Below are 22,795 nucleotides of genomic sequence, written 5' to 3'. Positions count from 1 at the left end.
TTATTACCTATAAAAAAAATATGGCCTCAGAGAAGTTGAATTTGACGGATCTTTGTTGGGCAACCCTAGTTAGATTGGTGTTGGAGGTGTGATTAGAGATTATTTTGGTACAATGTTGAGAGCCTATTCTAACTAGGTAGGAGGGGTTTGGCTTTTGAGGAAGAGATATTGACACTATTGGAGGGTTTACTACAGGCCAAAGCTTTAGGCCTTTCTAACCTAACTATAGAGGGAAATTATTCTATTATAATATCTTGGGTGATTTTGAACAATTTGGAAAGAAAGAAAAAGTAGGGTGTTTGAAAATGAAGAGCATTTGGTTCAAGGACTTAAATTTTCTTTCTTTTGTAATCTTTAGGTGTGGTCTAAGTTGTTCATAGTCTTTAGTCCTCTTTCCACTATAGACTTTGTGGACTGATTAGGTTTGGGTAGGGGGAGAGGGGTTGTTTCTTGTTGCCCCTTTTTGTTTTTTTGTGGTGCCTTTAGGCATTCTTTGTATACTTTGGGATGCCTTTTTTGGCATTTCTCTTTTATCATATTCTCCTATTTACCCATTGAAAAAAAAAAAATCTTGGGTGATTAATAACGAAAGAGGTTTGTGAAAGTTTTTCAATTGAATGCACAAAATCATAGTGGCTGCTAGTGAGTTGGGTTACTCCTCTTAGGTTCCTCATTTAACCAACCAAGTCACAGATTGATTAGCCAAACAAAGAGCGAACGCTTTGTTTAGGAAGTGTGTTCGAAAATAGTTTTTGAGAACAATTTTCAAAAACTGTTTTTTGATGTTTTGTAAAACAAAAGTCTGTTTGTGAATCTAAACTATTCTTAACCTATTTTCTATGTTTTTAAATATGTTTTATAATTAACTTTTTTATATAGTGTTTTATTTTTAATCATTCTTCATATTTATATAATTATTTTTTAAAACAACTTTCAGAAAACAAGTGAAAATAATTGAAAACAATTAAAAGATATTTTCTGAAAATATTATGTTTTTTGTTTTTAAGAATAGAATACCGTTTTCCATTTTCTGATTATCAAATATGTTTTCCTGTTATTTTTTGTTTTTTTTAATTTTTTGTTTAGGAGAACAAAAAATTGTTTTAAAAAACGGTTGCTAAAGAAGGCCTAAGCTTTCGACCTCCTTTGTTGGAAATTTTTTCTCCCTTGAGTGTGCAATATTTCTTTTCAATGTACCTTGGTTTTTTCTTTGTGATGATGGATTAGGTTTTGTGGGGCTTGACACCAGGTTACTTTCTAACCAATTTTGTACATCTTTGAAGGAATGCTTGTCCTTTTTGTATTTATCTTTGAAGATGAATGAAGATATTTGTTTCTGTTTCAAAAAAGGAAAAAAGAGTCTTAGAGAAGGTGCAGGTCTATATGTATATACATTGGTTTTCCTTTGGAGATGTCTTTTATTTTGTTTGTCTTGTTTTCAAGTGAAAACCTTGTGACAATCTCTATATGATAGGCAGTATTTCCTTCACATAAGTCTCTTTGTTTTGCCCTCACTTATTTTCTTTGTATGAATTTCTATGCCATGTTCACCTTTATAATTTCTAGATATGCTCTCGATCGAGGAGCTTCAGCTTTTGCAATAGATATTGAAGAGGCTGGGCATCATGGTGGAGTCTCCAGAAGCACTTCATCTTCTATTAAAGTGTCACCACACCCTATACAAAGGAGAAACCAAGCAAGATTCCCAGGAGAAGCGCCTACAGGTAAATTTTAGTTGATAACTGCCACTACCAAGTCTTTCATGTAAAAGCTAACTTTCTTTTCTTTTTTTTTTTCCCCTATTTTTTTCCTTTTTTTTTTTCCTTGATAAGCAAAATAAGATAATATATTAGAAGTGCCTGAAAAAGGGTGCACCAAAGTACACATGATTCTTTCTTGTAAAAGCTAAAAAGAATTTTTTCGTCCATTTATTTTGTATTCTGCAATGATTGTTATGACTAATTAGGGGCATATATAATTTTTGAGGTCATGGTTTGCATTTAGCAGGGAGCAGGTCATGTCTATTTGATTGTCATTGATCCAGCTGTTTTGTTATGCACATTTTACCTCCAAAATTTTGACAAGCTTTTATGTTACATAATTTTGCAATTCAAATGCATTGTATTTGAAATGTTTGAGAATGGTTGCCAGCCAATGGAATGACTCTAGAGGTGTATAAGGAGAAGGGAGTTATTTTTTTTGTTTTGTATATATTGTTTTAGTTAGTTTAGTTCTTTGATGTCCCTAAAAATTTTTAGTTTTAGTTTCTCAATGGTTCGTGGTTCAATTATTCTGCTTCTGCTAGTTGCTCTTTATAGTTTAAGATGGCAGTTTGTTTCTCCTATTTGATATTGTGGTTCTCTTTGTCTCTTCTTTAAGCTATCCTAGATGCTTATGACTTATTGATGTACTTAGTTTGCCTTCTGTACTAAATTCTTAGTTCAAACATCCCTTTCCTTGTTGAGAAGAGAATTCTTAGTGATACTAGGCTAAACATAAAAAATTTACCATCTTCTTTCTTGATTAAACTAGCAATGGTGAATCTAATCTCTCTGCTTTTCCAAGACAGTTGTTGAGTATTTTTAGAATCACTAAATTAAAGCCATGATATGGCCTTGCTAGGAAGGCCTCTTAGAAAGACTGAAACCAAAAGTGGTTTCCATATAGAAGGTAAAGAATTCTCTCTTTTAATGAAGTCATACGGACAACTGCCTCTTTTTGTTCCTTTTGCCCTGACGCCAAATGATGTTTTCTTGTCCCCTCTGCCTTTGGAAGTCAGACTCCAACATCAAGGCATCTTACATGGTATAAATGTAGCACCTAGATCATGTTTGAAGGAAAAATCCAGCATGGGAAGGTTGTAAACTTTTGATGTCAAAGAAGGCAAAGGATGGTCATCATGATTTGATCTTGAAATTTCTTTTATGCTATTTTGTTGACACTTGAAATCTTACACCAAAACTGTAAGGGAATGTGAACATTCTACTCAAAGAACTGTATGGAAAATATTGCTGAAAGTGATGAAAAATTTAATGGTCATCACTGCTTCTTGGTAGGTAGAAGGTGCTTACTCATCAAATACTTTATGATGTTCTATGTTGACAAATATCATTAGTTATTGATTATATCTGGTCAAAATCCTGTATGGTAAATATTGCAGAAACTGATGAAAAATTTAATAGTCATCACTGCTTCTTGGTAGGTTGAAGGTTCTTATTCATCAAATAATTTATAATGTTCTATTTCGACAAATATTTTTATTAGTTGTTGAATTATATCTGGTTAAAATCTTCTTTACCTCAATCAGCAGTGCTGAATTATGGACTTGGTTATATATCTGCTTTGCAATCAGATGAGAGTTCTCTTTCAAGGATTGCCTTAATTTTAGAACTAAGTTTGCTTCCTTGGTTTGTGTTATTTATTTATTATAATTTAAACATGTTATGTTGAGCTTTAAGATGGAAGTAGTTTGTTGAAATGTATATTCATGGTTTGGCCTTATCTTGGGGATATTCTATTTTTAGTTTTATTTGCCTATAGTGAAACACTTACTGTATTAAAACGATGCTTGGTAACCCATGATAATCAATGCTCATTCTATACTGAGTTTTTATCTTTATCTTTTTATTTTTTATCATTTTTTTTTCCATTTTGACACTATTTTACTCTAGCTGCGTCACGTACTTTGGTAAATGCAGGTTACGCCCATAACTTATTTGCATTTCCGTCAGAGTGCAATTTCTCTGGTGTAAGATTCAGTCTCGACTTGGTGAAGATTATCAAGGAAGATGCTGAGAGAATTTTGACTGGCCCTCCATTCTGCAAGTATCCAACTCCATGCCATTTTATGCATCAAACTAATTTTGTTTTGGTTTTTGTGTTTCTTTTTTTTTTTTTTTTTTCTTTTTCTGGTGATTTGGTATAATTTTAACCTCAAATTCTCAACAAAATAAATTTATGGAATAATTGGACCACTTTCTTATTTACACAAAGGTTTTTTTAACACATTTCTGGTCTCTATAGAATCATTTCTGTACATAAGCAGAATTGATATCAAGAAGTAGAGTTTGTGAAGAGAGAGAGAGAGAAAAGGGAGAATCCCTAATTATTGTTATTGAAAAGCTGTAAAGAATACACATTGGACTTGGGTATATATATACATATTAGTGGGACCCACAATACAATAAGGAAAGAAAAGGAAAAGGAAAAGTAAATAACCTAAATAACTATACACTATCTAACACTCCCCCTCAAGTTGGAGCATATATGTTATATGCACCAAGCTTGTTACAAATTTATTTAATTCTAGGACCTCTGAGAGATTTAGTAAAAATATCTGCTAGTTGATCATTTGAATTGACAAAACTAGTCGCCACATATCCTGATGCGATCTTCTCTCTAATGAAGTGACAGTCAACTTCAATGTGTTTGGTCCTTTCATGGAAGACTGGATTGGATGCAATATGCAAAGTGGCTTGGTTGTCGCAGATGAGCTTCATCTGTTCATCCTTTCCAAATCTCAACTCTCGAAGAAGATGTTTCAGCCATATGAGTTCACATGTTGCCAGAGCCATAGCTCGATACTCGGCTTCAGCACTAGATTTGACCACTACATCTTGTTTCTTACTCTTCCAAGATATTAAGTTACCTCCAATAAAAACACAATACCTGGAAGTGAAATGTCTATCTATGGGTGAGCCAGCCCAATCTGCATCTGTGTAACCAACAACTTGGGTATGACCTCTGTTCTCGTACAACACACCTTGACCTGGTGTGCTTTTGATATATCGAAGAATGCGGATTACAGCATCCCAATGGCTATCACATGGTGACTGTAGGAATTGACTAACCACACTTACAGGAAAAGAAATGTCTGGACGAGTAATGGTGAGGTAGTTCAGTTACCTACAAGTCGCCGATATCTCCCAGGATCTCCTAAAGGCTCCCCCTGTCTTGGTATAAGTTTGACATTTGGATCCATAGGAGTGTCTACCGGTTTCCAGTCTAACATACCGGTTTATTCCAAGATGTCTAAAGCATACTTCCTTTGGGAAAGAACCACACCGGAACTGGATTGAGCAATCTCAATCCCTAAGAAATATTTGAGTTTCCCCAAGTCTTTAGTCTGAAAGTGGGTGAAAAGGTGTTGCTTTAGTTTCTGAATACCATTCTGACCACTGCCTGTAATGACGATGTCGTCCACATAAACTACCAGATAAATACACTGCCCCGAAGAGTTATGACGATAGAAAATGGAATGGTCTGCTGGACTGCGGAACATGCCAAACTCCTAAACAACAGAACTAAAACGGTTAAACCATGCTCGAGGAGATTGTTTCAAGCCATATAGAGGAGATTGTTTCAAGCCATATAGAGAATGATGTAACCTGCACACTAAACCAGACTCCCCCTGAGCAACAAAACCAGGTGGTTGCTCCATATAAACTTCCTCAGCAAATCCCCATGAAGGAAAACAATTTTTAATATCTAATTGATAAAGAGGCAAAAAACGCATAGCAGCCATGGAGAGCAATAGACGAACAAAAGCTATCTTAGCAACAGGAGAGAAAGTGTCACCATAATCAGAACCATAAACCTGAGTATAGCCTTTAGCAACCAAGCGGGCCTTAAGGCGATCAACCTGACCATCAGGGCCAACCTTAACTGTGTAGACCCAACAACAACCAACTGTAGATTTACCAGAGGGTAAAGCAAAAAGATCCCAAGTGCCATTGGAGTGTAAAGCAACCATTTCATTTACCATTGCCTGTCGCCAGCCTGGATGGGAAAGAGCCTCAGGGGTGCTCTTGGGAAGAGAAACAGAAGATATAGTAGAAACAAATGCAGAATAGGGTGAAGATAATCGATGGTAACTCAAAAAATTGTAAATGGGATGAGGATTACGAGTAGATTGATTACCTTTCCGAAGAGCAATGGGTAAGTCAGCAGAAGGAGGCAGAGTCGGGGCAGGAGAAGCCGAAGGGATAGGAAGTGAGTCAGCAGGTACCTCGGCCAAAGAAGGAGGAGCAACGACATGATGACGGCGATGATAAACCTGAAGTGGGCGAGAAGGCACTGCATCAGGTGGGGAGATAATGGGAAGGGGTAAGACTTCAGAAACAGGAAGAGACTTAGAGGTGGAGAAGAACGGTGAGTCCTCAAAGAAAGTGACATCAGTGGAGAGAAAGTAGTGATGAGTCTCAGAGGAATAACAACGATAACCCTTTTAAAGTCTGGAATATCCCAAGAAGATGCATTTTGTGGCTCTGGCAGAAAGTTTGTCCTGTCCAGGAGTGAGAATATGAACAAAGCAAGTACAACAAAAAACACGAGGAGGAAGGAAATAAAGTGGTTGGTCAGGGAAAAGAAGGGAATGAGGAATTTGATCGTGTAATACAGATGAGGGCATACGATTAATCAAATAACATGCTGTAAGAACAGCGTCCCCCCAAAAACGAAAAGGAACATGACTATGGAGAAGGAGAGTACGAGCTGTCTCAACAAGATGTCGATTCTTACGTTCTGCTACCCCATTTTGTTGAGGAGTATGAGCACAAGAAGACTGATGAATGATCCCATGTTGGGACATAAATGAAGTAAATGGTGTAGAAAAATATTCCCTGGCATTGTCACTGCGCAACACACGAATAGAAATATTGAACTGAGTTTGGATTTCAGCATAAAATTTCTGAAAAATAGAGAATAACTTAGTTCGATTTTTCATTAAAAATAACCAAGTGCATCGAGAATAGTCATCAGTGAAAGTGACAAAATACTGAAATCCTAAAGTAGACGCGGTCCGACAAGGACCCCAAACATCAGTGTGGATAAGTTCAAAAGGAGACTTTGCCCGATTATTCAAATGCTTTGGGAACGAGACACGAGTATGTTTCCCAAGCTGACAGGACTCACACGCAAGTGACGACAAAGATGAAAAACTAGGGACCATTTTTTGGAACTTGGATAGACTAGGGTGGCCCAGGCGACTGTGGATGAGGAGGGGAGCATTAGTGGAAATGCAAACTACAGGAGTTGAAGGCGCGGTGAGATGATAGAGGCCTTGAGACTCACGTCCTATGCCAATCGTCTTCCCCGTACTCCGGTCCTGCAAGGTCACAAATTTATCAGAGAAAGTGGTAGAACAGTTAAGAGTGCGAGTTATTTTGCTGATGGAAATAAGATTAAAAGGACACTCAGGGGCATAAAGGACAGAATGGAGACGTAAGGAAGGGAGAGGATGAGCAAAACCAAAACCTTTAGCCATAGTTTGGGAACCATTAGCTAAATGAACAATAGGTAAGGTAGAGGTAGTAGTAATAGAAGAAAAAAGATCCTTATTACCAGATATGTGATCAGAAGCGCCAAAATCTAGAATCCAAGGTCCAAGAGAAGATGTGTGGGTAAGACAAGCAGAATCTTTACCAGTCTGGGCAATAGAAGCAACAAAAGCAACAGAAGCTGACTTGGTGGCCTGATAGCGGAGATAGTCATCATACTCACTGTCAGTGAGGGAAATACCCTAAGATGTGGAGGAACTGGGAAGCTGAGGCAACTGAGGATCAGATGACTGGGCCACGTGGGCAGTGCGGGGAGGCCGCCCATGTAACTGATAACACCGATCACGAGTGTGGCCAAGCTTATTGCAATAGGTGCAATGAGGACGTTGGCCTCTACGTTGGTTACCACTGCGTCCTCCTCGAGAGCTAGTTTGAGAAACTAACACAGAAGAATCTGAAGTGTTATCAGATGGCAAAGTGTGAGTGGAGGAGATACGGAGGAGGCGAGCAAACACATCATCCAATGATAGAACGGAGGAACTGCCAAGAATTTGATCGCGGACTGTCTCGAGATCTGGATGGAGGCCAATAAGCGTAAGAACCATGAAAAACTTGTCCATCTGTGTTCGTTGATCCCCAACATCAGTAGCAAGAGGCATCACGGTCAAGAATTCCTCCTTAAGAGAGGCAATCTGGCCAATATAAGTAGATAAATCCATGTCTTGTTGTCTGACATTGACAATAGAAGAAGCCACCTTATAAAGACGTTGGATATCATTCGTGTATAGCCCTTTCGCCTGATTCCAAAATTTAAAGCATGTTTTGTAGGCCCGAAGATGAAGCAGAATCTTAGGATCAACTGATTGCCATAACACACTACATAATTGTGCATCTTATCTTTCTCCATTGTACTCTGTCAACCTCAGGGATATCCGCCTCCTGCGTAACAAGGTGATCCTCATAACCTTGACCCATAAACCAAAGCTCCACAGAGGCAGACCAGGACAAATAATTTTCACTCCCAATCAATTTCTCCAAAGTAATCATAGGAGATCCAGATATGATAGAGGAAAAAGTGAAACTTTTAGTAGCCATATCTACTTATCTGGTGAACGAAATACGTTTGGATCGAAGAGAGCCCTAATACGGCTTATCGCGGACTTCCTAAGACACGTGCAGGGCTCGGGGTGGAGAGGAAGTCACCGAAGGTCGCCGGAAAGGCGGTTTAGAGGGCCTGCGGAGACAAAAAACTCCAAAAAATGCACTTTTAGGGCTCAGATGACACAAGCGCAGATGGAGGGTGGCTAGACGGCGTCAGGCGAGGCTGGAGGTGGAAGCGCGTGGCCAGAAAGTTCCCCACGCGCCCTCACGCGCTGGCGCGTGAGATTCAGGCTGCCGGAGAAGAGACGCGCGTGGCCGGTGCGTGGCTGGGATTCTTCCTCCGGTGCTTTGAGAAAAGTTGAAGATCTCCTCCTTGCGCACCTGATGGTATGGTCGGTGTCGGAAAAGGACTTCGCCGGAAAATTCGCCGGCGGTGAGGGTTTTCTGACGGCGATACGGTTGATCGGAAGATTTAGGAGATGGGAAGGATGACCGGAATGAAACACGGTCACTGAAAGATTTCCCAGAATGGATTCACGGATAAACAGGAAATAATTAGGGTTTTTTTTCTCCCTAGGCTCTGATACCATGTGAAGAGAGAGAGAGAAAAGGGAGAATCCCTAATTATTGTTATTGAAAAACTGTAAAGAATACACATTGGACTTGAGTATATATATACATGTTAGTGGGACCCACAATACAATAAGGAAAGAAAAGAAAAAGGAAAAGTAAATAACCTAAGTAACTATACACTATCTAACAGAGTTATTACCGGCTAGCATGCAAAAATTCCTTGAAATGAATCAATGAGGAGATGCGATGAGGACCTACAATGAGGGCTTGTGATTGCACCAGTGGTAGAATGAATAATTTTGTTTTGAAAGTGCCACTTAGATGAGGAAGGTTGGGCAGAATATGGTTTAAAGTTGCAGGAGAAGGCATGATGACCTATGATCTAAACCAAGAAACAACAATAGATTGAGTGGAAGGCACCTGAATAGTTAGTACAAGGCTTTGCTGAGTTTTATTGAAATACGAAGAAGTGACAAGCATATTCAAAATATTGAAGAAATATATATAATGATAGTTACAACATTAGAATATTTTTTAATAGAAGGGAATAATAGTTATGCTTTGTGATTCTAGTGCATTAATATTGGAATAGAAGAAGGCTTTGCTAAGGAAGACTTTTTAGAAAAATTTCATCCTCATGCCTTTGTAGTTGGTGTGGCTGGTAAAAAATCTGTGTGACTGGCCTTATTCACTTTTTTCGTTTGAGAATATGTGGCTCTAAGATTTGAAATTGAATTCTGAGATTAAAAATATTGGTAGGAGTTTAATATGGTAGATTGGCAGGGCCATTGATTTATATAACAACCCAAGGTTCCCTAACAAGTGAACAGATTAGAAGAAGATGGTCTTTGGTAATCTTTATGGGAGGAAAAGTTTCATGCTTAAGGATAGTGAAAATCTAAGTGTAGTCAAAGAGATTGACCAACGAACAGATATATCTTAGCTAGCTGAATAGCCAAATTGAGGGTATCATGCTTAAGAAGGATTCAACTGGAGGCAAAAATCTTGTGTGAAATAAACTAAGGGAGTTGTTACACCATGTCATTGATAGGGTGGTAAAGGTGAGGAGAAAGAAGGGTATTAAGAATCTTATTTGGTGGAAGAAAGGTTTTAGAGGACCAATATTTGATTGCTAGTGAGACTGTGAGATTCTTTTTTCTCTTTGTGCTGTGGAAATGAGTCTGAGTCTTAGGTTACAAGTCCCAGATTGGTCATTGAATCGGCTTGAAAGAGCTTGGTGATTGGAAAGACCTTTAAATGGGCTTTGGTATGCATGGTCTGGAGGATGTCAACATGGTCTTAAGGGCACCATTTAGAGTGCTTGAGATTGTCTGATTAGTCATAACATAAATTCCTGCTTGATTATTTAGTTGTAAAAAAAGAAAATTCCAACTTTATAATGGAATTTTAGACCCAAAAGTATGGTGACAAGCTTGTGTAAGGTCAATGCTAAGGTCCTCTCAAGAGCATTTTGGAGATGCTTCAACTTTATCCCCGTCCTAAGGGGCTTTTGTCCTAGTTAGGTAAATCGTCATTTGGTGGCCAATGTGATTCTCTATGAGAGGATTAATTTGAAGGACGAAGTTACAGTCTTTTATGGATTTTGAGAATGTCTATGGTCATGTAGATGTGGACTTAGTTACTCCTATTATGAAATGAAAACAGATTGGAATGGACGGAGGGTGAAGTTTTGGAAGGATTGGTAGTGTGGGGATGAGCCATTTTGTGTTTGTTTTCCATCTTTGTATGCTTTAGCACTATCAAAAGAGACTTGGGTCGTGGATTATTTGGACTAGATAGGGGAGAGGGTCATTGGAACTGTTTTTCTAGAAATCTTAATGATTGGGAGCTAGATACGGTAGGGGCAATTTTTTTCTAGACTACAATGTAAGGTAGTGAATAGAGGAGGACAGGGTAGTGTGGACGGATTCAAGGAATGATTCATTCTTAGGGAAGTCTCTTTATGCTGTCTTGGAGTTGAGGAGTTTAATTCCTTTTCCAGTGAGGGTTGTTTGAAATCCATGGGCTCCATCTAAAGCAACTTTCTTTATGTGGGAAGCTTGTTGGAGAAAGGTTTGGACTCTTGATCAACTTTGGATAAGAAGGTAGATGTTGGTTAATAGATGCTTCCTATGTAAAGTTGAGGAAGAGTCAATTGTTTACATTCTTCTTCATTTTTCAAGGCAAGGGTTCTTTGGAAGTTATTCTTCTCTTTGTTTGGTGTTCTTGGCCATAGTGAGAGAGACTCTGTTAAGGTGGCATGGATTCGTCATCGGTAAAGGCGTAACAAAGGGTTTGTAGAGCTGCTCTTTTATGTATCTTTGGACAATTTGGAAAGAGAAGTTATAGGTTGTTTGGGCACAAGGAGCAGTCTGTCCATTTTCTAAAGAGCATTTTCCTTACTAATCTCTTTTTGTGGGTAAAGTTATACATAGGTGAAGGCACAATGCCTTTAATTGATTTCATTGATCGGCTAGGTTTTGATTAAGGGAGGGAGCTATTTTTTGTTCTCTCATTTTGGATGTTCCATTGTGCCTTTTTTTGTTGTTTCTTTGATGCTCATTGTAGGCATGCAGTATTCCTTGTTGCGCTGTTTCTATGACACTTGTTTATAAAATTATATCATTGCCTACCAAAAAAATTGAAAAGTGATTGGGATAGGATAGCAAAGATGGATTTCGCTTTTTGGGCGTCTCTTTTTAATGAAATTATCTTTACCTATCAAAAAAAAAAAAAAAAAAACTATCAAAATTTCAAGATAAAATGTAGTGAAGATGTAGTCACACAATTGAAGTTTGTTGAAAGGGAGGGAATTTTTTAAGTTCTTGGTAGATTAAATGTTGAATATGATAAAGTTAGAGTGCAGATTCTTGGAAAAGAAACACTTCCATCCCTTAGTGAAGTGTTCTCAATTGTAAAGGCAGACACTAGTGGGAGAATAGTTAAGTTAGGAACCTCACTGAGTGAAGGATCAACTCTTGCTGTAGTCAAGCCAAATACCAATCAACATAATAATGGGGTGGCTACTGGAGAGACAAATGGGCAGATTGAGACCTGTAGACCACAGAATAACAAGGATGGTGTATGGTGTACTTATTGCAAGAAGCCAAGACACAAGAAGGAGAACTATTAGAGACTTCATGGGAAACCACAATCCTTTGGGAGGGGTAATGATAACCAAAATGGGCAAGCTGGACAACAGGGAGGAAAAGAGCAAATGATCAAATCAGAAGATAGTTCCAATGAAGAAGCCTCAAATTCCAAAGGGTCTGATGATGGAGGACTGAGCACAGAAGAAATAGAAAGACTTCGAAGCTTCTTAACTTCTCTAGAAAAGCTTAGTGCCTCATGTTCATTTCCTCGCTCAGATAAGGACTCAAAACTCTTATGCCCTTAGTGCTTCGAAAGACCTTTTTCTGATTTTTGGGTAATTGACTCAGGTGCTACTGATCATATAACGAACTCTTTTCACCAGTTTGTTTCTTATAGCCCATGTCTAGGAAATAAAAAAATCATAGTGGCAGATGGTACATTACCTGGCGTGGTTGGGCAAGAACTGTTTCCTTGATATCATCTCTTACTCTAAAATCTAATTTACATGGTCCTAAGCTTCTGGTCAATCTATTGTCTATTCATCAACTTACTGAAGACTAGAATTGCAATGTAACCTTTTTCCCATCCCATTGTATTTTTTAGGACTGGATTGTGAAGAAAACAATTGAATGTGCTAAGGAACTAGAAGGGCTTCAAATGAATATATGGTCATTTTCAATTAATCAATACTGATGTTTGTGGCCATTAAGAATTCCTAATGTTTTTGGAGCTCGATAGTTTTACTCCTTTATTGATGATTATTCTAAAGTCACTTGGTTATTTCTCATGAAACATAAATCAGATGTTATCATTTTTTTTTATCAGAAACGAACAATTGTATTGATAGAGAAAAAACATGAGAAGGATGAGAGGTCCTCCCCATGATTTACAAACTTGACCAAAAGAACCAAGTAAACCTCCACTAAATCAAATGTTATCATTGTGTGCCCTTTTTTCGTAAAATGATTCACACTCAATTTGGTGTTCAAATCAAAAGTATTAGGTTCAACAATGGAAAAGAATACTTTAATCAAGTTTTGGATTATCCACCAATCCTCGTGTAATTATTCCCCACAGCAAAATAGTATTGCAAAGCGAAAAAAACGTCTCTCCTAGAGGTAACTTGAGCACTGTTGTTTCAATATAATGTTCCTAAGTCATACTGGGGAGAATCAGTTTTGACTGCAACTCATTTGATCATTAGGTTACCTTCTAGAGTTTTGGGAAATAAGAGTCTAATGGAAAATTTATCAAAGTTCTACACTGAGTTTTGGGTTTTTGGTCGTCTTCCTCCTAAAATATTCAGGTGTGTCTCATATGTTCACATTTATTCTCATCACCATAGTAAAATTGATCCCTGAGTACTGAAGTGTGTGCTTGTTGGTCATTATCCCACAAAGAAAGGATATAAATGCTATCATCCATAATCTAGGACATTCTGCATAATTATGGATGTCACTTTCAGTGAAAATTAGTTCTTCTTTCCCTATCCTTATTTTTTAGTGGAGTCACCAGGTGAAGATAAGGAATATGATGAATCTGAGTCCTTTTCTTCAAGATTTGTCCTTTTAAATTGTGAGTCCAACCGTTGTCTCTAGTCCTGCTGTCTTTGGTTCTCCTCCATTGAGTTCAAGTACTGCTATTCCTTTTGAAATTGTAATGACTCCATCATAGCTTGTATTTGAACTTGGAAATGAAGGAGCTGGTAGAAAGTTGGGAGCCAAGCCACTAGGTTTACTCAAGAAGGAAACAACTCATTGTAATTCTGATGCAGGTTCAAGAATCTGAACTGATAATAGGTATGGAAATAAATCCCACTCATTCTTCATCTAAAATTCAAGAAAAAGGTGTGCAAAATAGTGAGGCATCTTTGAGTAAAGACTATCGATAGCTGTTGGAAAAGGTACTAAAAAAATATACTGAAGATCCCTTCTCTAATTTCATTTCCTTTAACAAACTATCCTCATCACATGGATCCTTTCTTTCCCAACTTAATCCTATTAAAATTCCTCAAACAGCCTAAGAAGCTTTTAGGAATGAGAGTTGGATGAAAGCCATGAATGAGAAAATAGGGCTCTTGAAAAAAAATCGGACATAGGAAATTGCTGAACTTTTGTAGGGAAAAAGATTAATTGAGTCTAAATGGGTATTTATGGTTAAAATCTTGATGGAACCTTCGAGAGATGTAACTGAAGTTTATACATATGCTTATGTGGTGGATTATTAGAAAATTTTTGCCCCACTAGCAAAAATGAATACCATTCATGTGCTATTGCCCTTAGTAGTTAACCATGGGTGGTCTTTGCAGCAATTTGATGGTAAAAATGCTTTTCTGCATGGTGAATTAGAGGAAGAAATATTTATGGAGGCTCCATTAGGATTTGATGATGGTTTTGAATAGAAATTTGTGTGCAGATTTGAAAAAGGCATTATATGGACTTAAACAATCATTTAGAGCATGGTTCAGGAAATTCACCAATGAAATGATTAATTTGAAGCTTTTGTAGAGTTAGGGAGACCACACACTTTTTATCAAGCACTCACCTTGTAGCAAGGTAACAACTTTGTTTATGTGGATGAAATAATGGTGACATGTGATGATATTGAAGAAATTGACTTACTCAAGAAAAGGTTGGCCAGAGAATTTGAAATAAAAGACTTGAGCAGACTAGAGTATTTTCTGGAATAGAAGTAGCTTTTTCAAAAGATGGAATCTTCATTTCACAACAAATACATGCTTGATTTGTTGAAAGAGACGAGGATGCTCTGTTGCAAACTAGTTGACACTCCAATTGAACAAGGAGGACAAGGAGGATGTTGTAGTAGACCATGAGAAATACCAATGTTTAGTTGGTAACCTAATCTATTTGTCACATACTCGGCCAAATATTGCATATGCAGTTAGTGTGGTTAGTCAATTCATGCATTCCCCTAGAGAGATCCATGTAAAGGCATTGTATAAGATTCTACGCTATTTGAAGCTTACTCTAAGGAGAGGAATTCTTTTTGGAAGAAATAGAGAATTGACTTTAGAAGCATATACTAATGTAGATTGGGGAGGATTAGTGGTAGATAGAAGGTTAATTTCTGGTTACTGTACTTTTCTTGGAGGGAATTTAGAGACATTGAGAAGCAAGAAGGAATTAGTTGTTGCAAGATCAAGTGTAGAGGCCGAGTTCAGGTCAATGGCTCATGGAATATGAGTTGTTGTGGCTACAGATTATTCTTAGTGATCTTAAGAGTCAAATGGGAAGGAAGAGTGAAGTTGTATTGTGATAACAAGTTAATAATCAATATCACTCATAATTCCATTCAACATGATCGTACTTAATATGTGGAGGTGGACCCTCACTTTATCAAGGACAAACTAGATAGTGGCTGGATTTGTACTCCATAGTTTCAACAAAGGAGCAATTAATTGACATTCTAACCAAAGGATTCACTAGTTACTCTTTGCAGAAAATCACAAGCAAATTGGGAATGAGAAATATATATTCTCCAGCTTGGGAGTGAGTGTTGATTGATTGATGGATTGACTAATTGTGATTGATTGACAACTTGATTGATTAAAATTTACAGCTTATACAAGCTATAAATTAGGCTGTAAATCAGTGTTAATATTAGGGCTATAAATTAAGGATTCCTTCCTTGTTTGCATAGTTGAGTAATGGTGTCTACATTCAATATATTCTAGGGTTGTTTTCTTTTATTGTTTTCCCTATAAACCCTATGTATATTCATTGTAAATTCCTCCATTAATACAAGAAGTACAATTCCATGATTGTTCACAATGTCTATATCTTTGAGGATTGCAAGCGTATTAGATTCAAATTTCTAACCGTGGTCTTCTTCAGCAGGAGATGTTCTATAATTTCTTTTGGATGAAAGTAGAGATTATCTCTGAGGAGATTGTAAATTTCTTTGGGAAACTCTATTCCAAACCCGTAGGTGCTTCTTGGAGGGTTGAAGGGTGAGATTGGGTCCCTATTTTTGGAGAAAGTGCAGTTTGGTTAGACAGGCCTTTTTCTGAAGAGGAGGTATGATTGGCAGTTTTCCAATTGAATAAGGAAAAGGCCCTTGGTCCTAATAGTTTTACTATTGCAGTATATCAAGAGTGTTGGGATGTGATCAAAGAGGGCCTCATGAGGGTGTTTCTAGAGTTCCACACCAATGGGATAATAAATCAAAGTACAAATGCGACCTTCATTGCTTTGGTGCCTAAGAAAAGCCAAACTTTTAAGATTTCATATTATAAACCTATTAGCTTGGTTACAAGTTTATATAAGATAATTGCTAAGGTCTTATCAGGGCGTTTACGCAAAGTCCTCCATGAAACAATCTTTGGCTCTCAAGGAGCCTTTGTTGAAGGGAGACACATTTTGGATGCTGTGTTGATAGCCAATGAAGTGGTGGATGAGAAAAGAAGGCCAGGGGAGGAAGGGGTGGTCTTCAAAATCGATTTTGAGAAGGCTTATGATCATGTAGATTGGGGCTTTTTAGATCATGTGCTAGAAAGAAAGGGGTTCAGCCCGAAATGGAGATCTTGGATAAGGGGCTATTTGTCTTCATCAAGTTTTGCAATCCTAGTTAATGGGAATGTAAAGGGTTGGGTTAAGGCCTCTAGAGGTTTGAGACAAGGAGACCCCCTTTCTCCTTTCCCTTTTACTTTAGTAGCAGATGTTCTAAGTAGGTTGATGATTAGAGCAGAGGACACTGGGCTAATTGAGGGTTTCTTTGTGGGGAGGGACAGGACTAGAGTGTCTTTGCCATAATTTGCAGATGACACCATCTTTTTCTCTAAAGCCTCTCTGGAACATCTTCAAAACCTTAAGATTATCCTTTTGGTTTTTGGGCAAGTATCAGGATTAAAAATCAACTTAGAAAAAAGCGTCATTTCAGGTATTATACAAGGCAGGAGTTGTTGTCTAGTTTGGCCTCAGTTTTTTATTACAGAGTGTCAGAGTGACCTTTGTCTTATTTAGGTCTTCCATTGGGAGGAAACCCAAAGATAATAGGCTTTTGGGATCCGGTGGTTGAGAGAATTTCGAGGAGGTTGGATGGTTAGAAAAAGGCCTTTTTGTCTTTGGGAGAGAGGATTACTTTAATTCAGTCAAGTCTGTCTCACATCCCTAGCTACTTCCTCTCCCTTTTCAAAATCCCAGTATCAATAGCCTCAAAGATTGAGAAGATGCAAAGGGATTTTCTTTGGTCTGGGGCGGGGGAAGGGAAGAAAGATCATATTATTAGATGGGATGTTGTTTGTAGGCTAAAGGAGTTAGGAGGTTTGGGTTTCGGGAAGACTTCTTTGAGAAATATTGCTCTCTTAGGGAAATGGCTTTGGAGGTTTCCTTAGAGAAAGGAATAGTCTTTGGCATAAGGTTATTGTGAGTATTTATGGGACACATCCTAATGGATGGGACGCCAACATGGTGGTTAGATGGTCACACAGATGTGCTTGGAAGGCTATTACTCAAGTTTTCCAGGGTTTCTCTCCTTTTGTCAGCCTAGTGGTAGGGAATGGGGAGAGAATTCATTTTTGGGAAGATCTTTGGTGGGTAACAAACTTTGTGTTCTCAATTTGCTGGTCTTTATAGAGTTATTTCTGTGAAAAACCTTACTATCTCAAATGTCCTTGACAATTCCTTTCCACTGTCTTGGAATTTTAATTTTTGTCGCAATCTTAGTGATACAGAAATTGATCTCCTTCAGAGATTAATGTCCTCCCTTAGATCAGTGCATTTCTCTCCTTCTTTGGTAGATTCAAGAGCGTGGTCTTTGTTATCATCAGACTTGTTTTTCAGTGAAATCTTTTTTCTTGCATGTTAAAAGTCTCAAATCTATCTTGTTCCTTCCGGCCAAGTTTTTGTGGAGTTCAAAAGCCTCCTTAAAGGTTAAGGCCCTCGCTTGGTTAGTAGTACATGGGAAGGTAAACACTAATGACAAGTTTCAATTGAGAAAACCCAACAAATTCCTCTGTCCTCAATGGTGCATTCTTTGCAAAGGAAATGGAGAATCAATCGACCACCTTTTTCTTCATTGTCTTGTTACCATTGGACTTTGGCACAAGCTGTTCAATCTAGCAGGGTTGGCTTGGGTCCCTCCAAAGAGTATTGTGGACATGATGGTTATTGATTTTAAAGGTTTGGGGAATTCATTAAGAGGCAAGACACTTTGGCAAATCGCTTACCTTACTTTGTTATGGATGGTGTGGGAAAAGAGAAACAATAGGATTTTTGAGGATAAGGGGAGAACGGAAGAGATGTTATCGGACTTGCTTCTTTTCTATTCCTCTCTTTGGGCCTCTTGTACTGCAGCTTTTAGCGGAGTTCCTCTTAGTGTTTTACAACTCAACTGGACTGCGGTTTGCACTTCAAAAGTTTGAGAGTCTTGGGGTTTTTATTTGTTTTTAGTTTTCTAAAGTTGGGTGTTTTATCTTTTGTTCAGTTTTGTTTTTTGTGGGAAGGACCTCTCATCCTTCTCTTGTTTTCTTCTCTTTCTCTTGTATCTCTTCTTTCTCTTGTATCTTTTCTTCTTTTAATATAATTTTCTTCGTTTCTGATCAAAAAAAAAAAAGAAAAAAAAGTAGAGGCTTAACATATAGTGAAACAGGAGATTAAAGAGAAAAAAATAACTGAAGAGGGTTTATTTCCATGAGAGGCATGAGCCCTTGGTGTGAAATCATCATGGTGATGAAAAAAAATGGATCTTTTAGCTTCTCAGCCAAAATTAATCTCATTACTTTCCATTAGTACAATTTGCTTATCTTTTCTCCCAATGTTTGGAAACAGGGGTTGCTGGATGGTCTTGATTGATGCTGCAAAAGGATGTGCAACAAAACCACCTGATTTGTCGAAGTATCCTGCAGATTTTGTTGTCATCTCATTCTATAAGGTAGATTTTTGCAGAGAGTTTCATTTCATCCAGGCATGGACATAAGAGTTTTCAACCTTTACGTATTGGTGTTTCATCTTCATATTGTCTTTGTTTAGCTATTTGGTTATCCGACGGGACTTGGCGCTCTCATTGTTCGAAATGGTAAGTAACTGATTCTGAAAGAATCTAAATTTTGAAATTATCATCTGATGGTAGTGTCAAAAGTACATTCTCTAAATTTCACGTTCTGTTTCTCTTATACTCTGTGTTATGACTAATCAACTACCACAAAGAATCTAGTCTCTTTCCTTTTTTTTTTTTCTCTAATAAAAAATTAATTACATAATGGGCTGAGTTCATTTTTTTTTTTCTCTCCTGAAATTGCATTTTCCTTTCTTTTGAAAGGAAATAAATTTGAGCATATGAATGATATTAGTAAAGGAATGTCACCACATATAGTCAAGGAATGACATTGAATTCTTCCTTGTCCATTCTGTTAGCTCATGAGTTCCCTTCTTGATGTGCATTTTGGTTAACAATGTTTTAGTTATTTAATAGGATAGCTTTTTTTTTTTTTTTTATTTATTTATTTTTTGTAAGTGCATTGTTCTTCTTGAAGCTTGTAGCCCTTTTGTCTTAGATACTTCATCAAAATAAATCAGAGTTTCAGGTCTCATTTTTAAGTCATCTTTTCCTTGAAAGGGAAGGATCTAATATATTACAAATTGATTGAATGTTGAAGGAAAATCTTCTCTTGATGTCTGTTGGCTTTTCCTTTTCCTTGATCTGTGGAATCTATTTGTATTGCATGGCACTCTCATGCTTTTTTTTTTTTTTCTGCTACATGTTTACAATTTTTTTTTTTTAATAAATATTTTCCATGGCATTGGTCATTAATTCCCTCCAATTTCTTCTTTTAAGTCTTTCTATAATGATCTATCAAAGAGTCATCTTTTGTCCACATATCCTCAAGTCATTTATAGGGAAGGTTGAAGTTCTCTGAGAATTCAAAGCCTTTCCATTGTTAGAAAAATAAAAAGGTTTTTAGCATTTATATCGGTTAGGAACTTAGGAGGCCTTATAAAGCCATTAATCTTGAGTTTTCTAAGACAGTAGAGAGATGACAAATCATCCATTGTTGGATTGTCAATTGCCTTTGGGTTGCGACATAGAGTGTTTGAATGAACTAGTATGTTGTGCTTTTTTAAAGACATTGTGGACATGATAGTGATGGCTTTCCATGGGCTTGCAAGGAAACTCAGGAGGCAAGTAGTGTGCAAGAGAGGTATGTATTCTTTAGGTGATTTGGCTTGAGCTGAATGGCTAGATTTTTTTGACGATGGATGGAAGACTATTGATGACCTATGGTAAGGATGTACCTTCCTTTGGATTAAGCCTGTTATCTTACTTTTTCAACTGTCTGTCACTGCAGAGTTTCAGGGTATTCCCATTAGTATGGAGTGTGCTGTGATTACTTGAGACCCACTAAAGCTGGTGCTTAGTGGATGATGCCTTCACTAGGGTGCCTTAAACTAAATTTTAATGGTTGTTCTCTAGGAAAAACAAGGTAAAAATGGAAATTGAGGGAATTCTTACAAAACAGTGTGGGCAGAGTGATTAGTGTTCTCTAAACCTAAAGCCTCTTTGTTGGATGTTTTATAAATTGCTCTACTTCTGTCCCTTTCTTATTGTCTCTGGTTTGGTCGTCATCCTTTTAATTCGTTCCTGTTTTATTATTACAATGTTTTGGGATTCCTATTAAAGAAAGAATCTCATTCCTGTTGTGCAAATATTTATGACTAAATTAATAGGTATCCTAGAATCACTTGGAGTAGGGCACATGCAATTAGTAATTGATGGGCATATAATTCTTGAGAGTCAATTAAACAATTTTTTATTCATTACATGCAAGTATCCATACTAAAGTGATTTATAGTATTAACTGTGTATAGACTTTCTGTGTTCGATTTTCTGTCTACGCAATTATCTGGAAGAATTTTTTTTTTTTTTTTCATTTTCTATTTTTGTTTAATAGAACGTTATCTGATTAATAAAAAACTCCAAAACTTCTATTTTTATCCTGTCGAATTAAACTTTGAGGAGAAATAACAAACTTTTTCCTAATTTTTCTTTTTGTATATTGCAATAATGCAGAAGCTGCCAAGTTGTTGAAGAAGACCTATTTTAGCGGAGGTTTGTGTTTATATATATATGTGTGTATGTGTGTACGTGTGTGTGTGTGTGTGTGCGCATTTGCAATTAATGTTTACTTCTTATATTGTTTATGTTGGTTCATGATAAAATTTCCAGGTACGGTGGCAGCCTCCATTGCTGATATTGACTTTGTTAAAAGAAGAAATGACATTGAGGAGCTGTTTGAGGATGGCACCGCATCATTCCTAAGTATAGCATCTATTCGACATGGGTTCAAATTACTCAACACTATAACTATTTCTGCAATATCACGGTATGTGAAATATTAGTTATTTCAATCAATAGCATCATAGAAGAACAGAATAACCCCCATATATATCATACATGTATATATATGTGTGTCTGTGTGTGTTTACATATTTATATATGTTAGACATATATGTTAGTGCAGTCTGTAGTTGATGGCATGTCATTCTCTGCTGAAGGGAGAAAGGGGAGAGCAGACTGTGCAGCTGGCAGCACTGAAAAGGGGCTGTGAGTGTGTCAGAGCAAGGCAGTGTTGGGGGGAGTCCAACTGTAGGTGGAAGAGACCTCGCAGATGAGGTGTCCCTGAGGGGAGATCAGAGTGTGGCTGGGTATGGGCACAAGGTTTTGGGTCAACAGGCAGTGGTTGAGGCCCAGTCCTTGCAAATCTTTTCAGGTAATGAGGCCCAGGTGTTTAGAGGCCCTGTGGAGGGGGCAAAGCCCAGAGAGGTGTTTTAGCTTAGGTCAGGCTGTGTTGGAAGGGGTTGGAAGCAGGTTCTTCTCTATTCTTAACATGGGCCAATGACTTTGGGAGTGAAGGCCCCCCTTGGCCTTTTCAAAGGGATTAAGGCTCCTAGGGAGTCCCAAATCACTGTGGAGTGGAGAGTTGACAAGGGGCTTTTCTGTGGGGTCGAGAGTGATGCGATGCTGTCAGTTTGGTTTCCAGTGAGCTGCCGCTTAGAGATCACAGATGAAGCTCCATTGGTTGAGGTATCCAGGTACCCTGGTTCTTTTCACTGGTCTTTCTTATCGTTTAGGGTTTGAGAATCTTATTCTTCTCCTTTCTCCAAGTTAGATTGGGCCTTGGTTGTTTGTGAGAGTGATTCCAGTGGCTGTTGTGGCATGAAGGACATGGAACATTGAAGAATTTCTGAATTCCTTTTTTGATATTTTTAGGTACACACCATACACATATATATACACAAATGACTGAATAAGAAAATATCAATCTAGCTTGATTCTCTCCTAAATTAGGAAACTAAATCATCCTAAATGATCTCTCCTTTTTTATTCCTAAAATACTTTCCTAAATTAAAACCCTAACTTTGAATGCCAAATTTCAACACTCCCCCTCAGCTGGAGAATATATATCATATAATCCCAGCTTGCAAGTTAAGTCTTCAAAGTTAGGCCTAGGTAAAGCTTTGGTGAGGATGTCTGGTTTGGTGCTTGGTAGGAACATAGTTCAATCTAACCGTCTCACTAGTCACCTTCTCTGTGATGAAGTGTCTGTCAATCTCAACGTGCTTGTCCTATCATGATGCACGGGGTTCTTTGCTATGCTTATAGCTGCCTGATTATCACACATCATCAGAATTGGAGATGAACTCGTTTGCCCCAGTTCACTAAGAACCCTTTTTATCCAAATCCCTTCACAGATTCCCTGTGCAAGAGCTCTGTACTCAGCTTCTGCACTACTT

The 22,795-nt window shown here is 37.7% G+C and overlaps 1 protein-coding gene across 1 annotated transcript in view; it reads left to right on the top strand.

Moving 5' to 3' along the window:
- Window positions 1-21,812, top strand: part of LOC117908906 (molybdenum cofactor sulfurase-like) — a 39,519-nt gene extending 17,707 nt beyond the window's left edge. Inside the window, exons 5-11 of the mRNA XM_034822739.1 lie at window positions 1,567-1,724; window positions 3,699-3,825; window positions 18,833-18,935; window positions 19,034-19,079; window positions 21,072-21,110; window positions 21,228-21,384; window positions 21,557-21,812. Coding sequence (XP_034678630.1) covers window positions 1,567-1,724; window positions 3,699-3,825; window positions 18,833-18,935; window positions 19,034-19,079; window positions 21,072-21,110; window positions 21,228-21,384; window positions 21,557-21,596 — 670 coding nt within the window. The 3' untranslated portion in view covers window positions 21,597-21,812. The remainder of the gene's footprint in view (window positions 1-1,566; window positions 1,725-3,698; window positions 3,826-18,832; window positions 18,936-19,033; window positions 19,080-21,071; window positions 21,111-21,227; window positions 21,385-21,556) is intronic.
- Window positions 21,813-22,795: the final 983 nt, after the last annotated feature.

The sequence above is a fragment of the Vitis riparia genome, chromosome 19 (assembly GCF_004353265.1).
Source record: "Vitis riparia cultivar Riparia Gloire de Montpellier isolate 1030 chromosome 19, EGFV_Vit.rip_1.0, whole genome shotgun sequence".
Classification (NCBI taxonomy): Eukaryota; Viridiplantae; Streptophyta; class Magnoliopsida; order Vitales; family Vitaceae; genus Vitis; species Vitis riparia.
This window is presented reverse-complemented; position numbering and strand designations above follow the sequence as displayed.